We start from the raw sequence: 7,814 nt of genomic DNA, 5'->3' as shown, positions 1-7,814 counted from the left end.
TTACCAGGTCTTATCCATGTTTACATTGCCACAATGATCCTGCAAGTGGTACTTCATTTTTATTTTTAGGACTTGACATGTATAACTCATATTTGCCCATATTTCTTCTAGTCTCCATCATTGTAATTTTTAGTATCTAGACAATAATTGACAAATGGATGTACCATAATTTCCTAAGTCATTTCCCTATTCTTCAAGCTGTCCATTGTTCCCACTATTTTTTTTATATTAGTAGTTAATGAGCTTATGGACATCTTTGGGCTATACTATTCATTCTCTGTTAGATTATATTTCTAGGATAAATCTCTTTGTATGAAGTTTCTGGGTCAAAAGATATATTATTATGACTGCCACATTGCTTTCTAAAAATGTTGGTCAATTTATAATGTATATGAGCTAACTACTGCTGCACAACAAATTGCCACAAAACGCAGTGGTCTAAAACCACACCTATTTTATTTATTTGTTTATTTATTTTTTTTGGTGCATTGTCTGGGAATCAAACCCAGGTCTCCTGCATGGAAGGTGAGCATTATACCACTGAACCACAATTACACACCCATTTTTATCTCACTGTTTCTATGGGTCTGAAGCTGGGACCTCTCAGAACTACAACAAAGGTGTCAGATGAGACTGGGGTCTCAGCAGAAAGCTTGACTGGGGAAGGATTCTCTCCCAAGCTCATGTACTTGGTGGTCCTTGTGGGCTGAAGGCCTCAGTTCTGAGCTGGCTGTTGGCCAGAGGCTGTCCTTAGCTCCTTGTTACCTCGGCCACTTGCTTCATCAAAGCCTACAAGCCGAGAAGACAATAAAGGTAGTGTAACCACAGAAGTGATACCTCTTGTATTAGCTAGGGTTCTCTAGAGAAACAGAATCAACAGGAAACACTTGCAAATATAAAATTTATAAAAGCGTCTCACGTAACTGTTGGAACGCAGAGTACAAAATCCACAGGGTAGGTCTGGACGAACTCCACAAGAGAGGCTCATTGGCCAAAGCCTGTCTCTTCTGAATCCTCCTTAAAAGGCTTCCAGTGATTAGATTAAGCATCACTCATTGCAGAAGACACTCCCCTTGACTGATTACAAATGGAATCATGTCAGCTGTGGATGTAGCTGACATGATTATGACTTAATTCTATGAAATATCCTCATTGCAACACACAGGCCAGCACTTGCCCAACCAGACAAATGGGTATCACCACTTGGCCAAGCTGACACCTCTCAACACTGTTGTATTCCTATTGGTTAGAAGCAAGGAGAGCAGGGACTGAGGACAACAGGAACCACTGGGGGTGGCTATCACAAATGCCACCAAGAGCATGCATTGGGATCATTTTTACCATGATTCTCCTAACAATTATGTCGTGGTGTTTACAAATTACTAGTATAGTAGATGTAAAAGATCAGCTCTCACTTTGATGCCCTATTTCCCAGCCTGGTTATCGCCCCATAAAAACACCTGGGGGACAAATACTTTGCTCTCAGCTGTTGTCAAGTAATCTCCTAAAGATGTCAGCTCAAAACAACCTAAATAATTGCTCTTCCAGAGGCTTTGAACAATGCAGACCCATATTAGGGAACAGTGAGCTCCCTGGGTGGGCTCCAGTCTCAAAGAATAGCTGGTAGTTGGGCAGGAACTCCAAGACTTCAACAACATTGTGCCTGACCACTTAAAGGAATCAAAATTGAGGAGACCAGTCTTCTTCCAAAGCTTACTATAGACTCTCATTGGGCTTCATGCTTTATGAACTTTATTTCATTTTAATTGTAAAAACAACTCTGTAAGACACGTAGTAAAATATCCCTATTTGATAGATAAGGAAACTGTGTTGGTTTGAAGCTGTAATGGACCCCAGAAAGCCACGTTCTTTTAACCCAATCTTGTAGGGACAGACCCGCTGTTGCGTGGGACCTCTTAAGTTATTTCCATGGAGGTGTGAACCTGCCCATTCAAAGTGGGTCTTAAGCTTTCCTGCAGCCCTTTATGAAAGAGAACTCAGAGCCCACACAGAAAGAGAGATGAAACCAAGACCTCTAGAGATGCAGGCGCGGAAAGAGCCATTTGAACTCAGAAGCCGGGAGAGGATAGCAGACATCTCCATGAGCCCTCCTTTCTGACAGAGAAACCCTGATGTGATCGGCCTTTCTTAAGATATCCTCTTGTTGGTGGCTTAATTTGGACATTTTCATGGCCTTAGAATTGTAACTTGTAACTTACTAAATCCCCTTTATAAAAGCCAATCCATTTCTGGTATATTGCATTCCAGCAGCTTTAGCAAACAGAAAGTAAGAGATGTGAAACTACTTATTCAAGGTCACTCTGCTAAGTGGCAGGGCTGGGATTTGAACTCACATCTGGTTACCCAGGCTGTTCTCTTTCCCTGACTCCTAAGATCCCCATCCTCAGGTGGAGTTGCCTAAAGCTCTTTAACATTCTCCTTTCTGCCCCACGTCTGCTTTGGCACTAAACATGACAGACTGGGTGGCCCCTTCCGCTTCAGTTAGCTGGAAGGGCCCTCTCTGGAGAAAGTACCCTCAGCAACCACTGCGTCCTAACAAAAGGTGAGCCTGGAAAGTCACCTCTGTTACTGCATGGGAGGAAGGGCTGCAGCCTAAAGGTTTGCATCATAGAAACTCCAGGATAAATAAGGTACAGTAAATGTACTGTTTTGAGGATTCTGGAGCCAGGATGCCTAGAGCTCTGTGACTTTGGACAAATTTCTTTACCTCTCTCTGCTCAGTTTCTCCATCTGAAAAACTGCAGTAATAAATTTCCAACTGCATGTTCCAACTTGGGGATAAATAAGAAAATGCTTCTAAGAGCCTGGCATGGTATCTGGTACAAAACAAAGGTCTCATAAACACTGTGCTTGGGCAGGAGACAAGTACAAGTCCTCACTGTGTGAGAACCCATGTGTCTATCAAGATCCTGGCCTGTAGCATGTGCACACAGGGCTTCAGGTATATCTGCTTTGCTCTAGGCATGGCTGAGTAGGGCCCTGTTTTGCGGATGCTGGGCGGGAACAGAGGCAATGAGGGCAGCTAGGGCCAGAGCCAGGCAGAGCCAATGGCAGCCTCATGACTCTGGAACGATCCTCCTATGCTCTGGCTATGTGTTTGTGTATGTGTACGTGTGTGTCATTGGTATGTTGGTGTAACTCTCTATAGTTGGCCTAGTTCTGGGTCTGTGTGTGATTGTGCTGAGGTGGTGAGAGTTTTTATAAATTCATACCCAGAGGACCACTATTAGGAACTGAATCATGCCTTCCACAAAGACAGGTTCAAGTCTCAACTCTTGGTGGCTTGTGGATGTAAACCATTTGTAAACAGAGTATTTGAAGATGCTATTGGTTAAGGTGAGGGCAAACTGGATCAGGGAGCCTTAATCCATTAAGAGTGGAATCCTTATAAGCAGAGGAAATTTATACAGGAAGTAGGAGACTGTGGGAGACAGGCCGGGAGAGAGACAGCTGAGTGACAGAGGCAGAGACTGAGTTATGGATTGCCAGCAAGCCACCAGAGAAAGCATGATCCTGCCTACACCTCGACTCTGAATCTCCAGGCTCCAAAACTTTGATAAGGAATCCTGGTGTTGAAGCCACCTAGCCTGTGGTGCCTTGTTACAGCAGCTGTGGAATACTGAGAGACCCCAAAGGGTGCAGGCACTGTGAGGCCACAGAGCAAAGTTCTCCAGGGATCCAAGGTGGAGTGCCCATCACTGTGCCCACAGCAGACACCTGAGAGGCACCTGGCCATCTGCAAAATCCTCAAGTGTGCTTTTTAACCTTTCTGGGAGCAACACACTGAATCTGCCTGCAGGAGTACAATATATTACAAAATTTTAGGGGTTCACCATCCTTCTAAAGCTTCTTGGAGTCCCTGGTATCCTAGGTAGTAATATTTGCCTTATAAGAAATGCCCTGGTCTTTCTATTGAAGTTGCAATCTCGGAAGCTCTGGGTCAGGCCCTACCCTTGGGAATTCCTATTGAGTTGGGAAGACAGGACGGGGTCAAATTCAACTCATTAATGCCTTGTCCAGAGTGTCCACCCAGCTGACTTTAATTGCTCACAGACTTTAGGAAGCCAGGACCGTGTCTGCTATGGCCTAAAGCTTTGCTCATTTAGTCAAAAAATGTCCAGTGTAACAAATGAGCATACTTCCCTGCCCTTGCTGAAAGTACATTTCAGCAGAGATGCTAAACCACTAACTTCATAATTTCTTAATTGCAGTTAGCAGTAAGGGCTAGGAAGAGGTGGAGAGTGCATGGCAGTGCCCTCCCTGTTCAAGGTGGAGGACCCTCCAGGAAGGTGCCATCTCCATGCTCCTGTCAGCCCCACCTGGCACCCTCCCTTCTCAGAGTCTCCTGCCAGGAACTGTCAGCCCCTGGAGAGTCCTTCCCTGTGTATGGCTTGATTACTTTGCTGTGAGTTACACTGGGACCAGACCCTATCTTCAAAATCATTCTAGGGAAAACTAATCTCCAGTGAAAAGATTACAACAGGAATGGTCAAATTGGGCTTGGCTCACTGGTCACTACTCTCCTCACCTTGCCCTTTGGTGTCCTGTGCCCATCACCCTGCCTTCCTGAGGTAAGATTCCAGCCTGGAGGTTTGCTCTACGCACACCTGAGGGGCTCAGCAAAGCAAGTGGGGTAAGGATGCAGCCTCCCATGGGCCCTGATCATGCACGCAGGCCCAGCCCACTCCCTCTCCTCTCCTCTGACCCCCCTTCGCCCCACTCCTCTCCAAGCCCTGACCATGCTCTGTGCCCCTGGTGGCTGACTGCTCTGGAGTCGCCACTGGGATCCCCAACCTCTGGCTTCGAGTGGGCCTAGCCAGTGGGAGGCACTGGCAAATCCATGGGTGCCTTTGTTTCCAGGCTCCCTCCCTGTAGGACCTCAGCTTTGGCAGTGGCTTGTTCCTCTACATGGCCAGAGCTTTGGCTGGGGGTCGCCCACACCACACATCTCCCCAGGCTCCAGGAACACCCTTCCTCCCCTTCAAGCCCAGGGTGGGGATGGCTTTCCAGGTGCCCACCTTCCCTGCTGGGTGCCCACACCTTTGTGAGTATGCCATCTGCAACAGCAGGTCCCTGACTGCTCTACCAACCTTTAAGCCCTACTTCAAGCACAGACTTAACTTCTTATCTCGGCTTCTCAAATCCTTTAACTTCTACCACAGTAGAGGTATGACCAGACAGAGCAGTTCTTTGCTCTACTAAAGTGTTCCCATCCTGTAGCCTCTGTTAGTGAAGATGTGGCCTGACTCCCAGGTTCACTGGAGTTCACACACTAAGTAGGTGGGGCCTCCCATTTATTTATAGAGCATCCTTTGCCAGGCCCTTTATATTCATGCTCTCACACAAGTCCCAAGGAGTTGACATCATCCCCATTTTACAGCTGAGAAAACCAAGGTTCAGATTCAAAAAGGGACTCGTGCAAGGCCAAAGGGGTCTGAGGTGGCTTAGGGTACAAACCCCGAGCCTGTGGTTTTTCTGACCCTGGGCTGAGAGTATAGACGAGGCACCAAGAGTCCCCTGATTTGCTGGGAGTCTGGTGCCTGCAGGAGCTGAGACTGTCCCAGGATGAGCCCTCAGGAACGGCCTGAGTTGAGTGTTACCCTCCACATCTGCAGCACAGAGTCCCGGCGGGTCGTATAAGGTAAATGTTTGATGCGGAACCAGTGTCTGGGGACAACATTCCCACTGGGTGTATACAGCTGCTGCCCACGCCTGCCCAGGAGATTGCGCAGGGCCAGGTTGCCTGACAGAACCTTCTCGTAGAACTCCACGCCTCCCTGGGCATAGCCTGCAGACAGGGAGGCCGTGCGGCGGTCCAGCCAGGCCTCCAGGGCATGAGTGAGAGAATCCGTGGAGAAGGCATAGGCCACAAAGCCCACCACGGCTGCCAGCAGGTTGAAGGCAGCCCGTAAGTTCATGGGGCCTCCGTAAAGGCCCAGAGCCTGCTTGGCACCCACACCCAGTGCCCAGGTCCCTGCCAGGCAAGCTGGGGCCGGCAGGGCCTGCAGGACAGCTGCGCTGCTCTCCAGGTATACCACCTCCCGGGCCAAGGCAAACTTCTGGGCATCATGGGCCAGGGTCAGGGCATCTCGTAGTCGGGTTCCGGCCGGGCTCTGCCAGTCCACTCTTTGCCCATGGACGACCACAGGCTGGTCAGTGTTCGTCACTGGGCCACCCAGGAAACTGGCAGGGAGGCCCACCACAGCGCCAGCTGGGAGCCGCGGGAAGCCGGCACTCACAGGCTGGAAGGTGAAGGTGGTGAAGGCCTCATAGCGATGGTCTGAAGGGACACCGATGTCCTGGAGTACCTCTTGGAAAAGGCTCTGCAGCTCTGGGGACAGCGGGGCTGGCTGGCCCTGAGGCCAGTACTGGTACAGCCACTGGACCACGGGATTCGGGAAAAGGTGGTATGAGATCTGGGCCCCAAATAGGCCTGCGCAGGAAGCCACCAAGAGGCGCGAACGGTGTCGCTGCACAAACGCTGCAGCCCACCACAGGGGTCCAGTCATGACTGCTGCTAATGTTGACAACCTGGGCCAAGAAAAAGAGAAATTAGGCTTCCCTGATCCTGTCTGCAGGCCACATATCCCCCAGAGCTACCTCCCTTTCACTGGGGCAATACAGCATGGACCCTAGAGCCCATCTACCTGGCTTAAAAGCCTAGCTCCATCTCATGCTTGTGCTGTGTCTTTGGGGAAGTCATTCACTCTCTCTGTGCATCACTTTTGCCATCTTGCCAAACAGGCTTGTGACAATGGCCCACCTCCAGGGTGGTTGTGATGAGTAAATGAACAGACCTACAGGAGGCACTTAATCTCTGGCACAGTAGTAGGAATCCATTGTGGTAATTGTTGTGATTGTTATTTTTATTCTTATGGCTAGGCACAGCACTAAGTACCCAGCTTTTTAATTTGATTTTTTCCTCCTATACTTGTTTTATGATCCCTAATTTGCAGACGAAATATATATATATATAAGTTCAATTTATTGAGTGGCTACTACATGCCAGACACAGTTCTGAGTGCTTTACATTTATTATCAAATAATTTAATTCTCACAACTCCACAACCTAGTTACTTACTACTATTGGCCCTATTTTAAAGTTATGGAAACTGAAGCAAACGTCAAGTAAATGGACCCAAAGCACCAGCTACTGAAGTAATGCAGTCTTTAAACACAGGCTATGAAATTTTAATTTTAAAAAACTTTTTATGACAAATCACAAATATATAGAAAAGTAGACAAAATCAGCCAACCGCATCCATCAACTTACGGGCAACCTAGTTTTAGGTCTATTCCTACACATACCTCTCACCCAACTGGTTTATTTTTAAATATCCTATCCATCCTATCATTTCATCCACAAAAACTTCACTAGAAATGCATAATATTTAATTTTGGTTGAAGCATACTGTCTTCTTGTTTGTGGAAAAGTGCTTAATTAGCAAATAAGTGGCTGCAAACAAGAAAGCAGGTACCGCTTGGTCAATTTTAATAGAAAACTCCCACTGAGGCCAGATGGAAGGGTCCTGGATCTCGAGGGCCAAGGCCGCGCTCCAGGTTCAGCCTCCGAAGTGATTCAACGCAGCCTGCGGGCGGCGAGGCTCCGCCCCAAGAGCCTTGCAGGGGGGCCTCCCGCCCTGCTCCCACCCCAGGTCCCCTTAGCTACGTCCTGCGGCGAGAACACGCTGCAAGCAAGGAACCAGCATAAGGCGAACATGGATCAACTAGTCTGCTTGTCCGACTCCACACGCCGACCTCCTCGCTTCCGCCAGGGCCGCCGCGATCCGCAC

At 48.3% G+C, this 7,814-nt stretch overlaps 1 protein-coding gene across 2 annotated transcripts; it reads right to left on the bottom strand.

Moving 5' to 3' along the window:
• Positions 1-429: 429 nt before the first annotated feature.
• Positions 430-7,814, bottom strand: TMEM177 (transmembrane protein 177). 2 transcript variants are annotated; one of them, XM_077153572.1, is made up of 2 exons: positions 7,740-7,814; positions 430-6,552 (listed from the first exon to the last, which is right to left on the bottom strand). In XM_077153572.1, coding segments are annotated over exons 1-2 (960 nt in total). In that variant the 5' UTR covers positions 7,742-7,814; the 3' UTR covers positions 430-5,594. The 2 variants fall into 2 exon arrangements, with proteins under 2 accessions (XP_077009687.1, XP_077009689.1); XM_077153574.1 differs by having other exon boundaries at positions 7,500-7,812.

Source organism: Tamandua tetradactyla, chromosome 3 (genome assembly GCF_023851605.1).
Source record: "Tamandua tetradactyla isolate mTamTet1 chromosome 3, mTamTet1.pri, whole genome shotgun sequence".
Lineage (NCBI taxonomy): Eukaryota > Metazoa > Chordata > Mammalia > Pilosa > Myrmecophagidae > Tamandua > Tamandua tetradactyla.
This window is presented reverse-complemented; position numbering and strand designations above follow the sequence as displayed.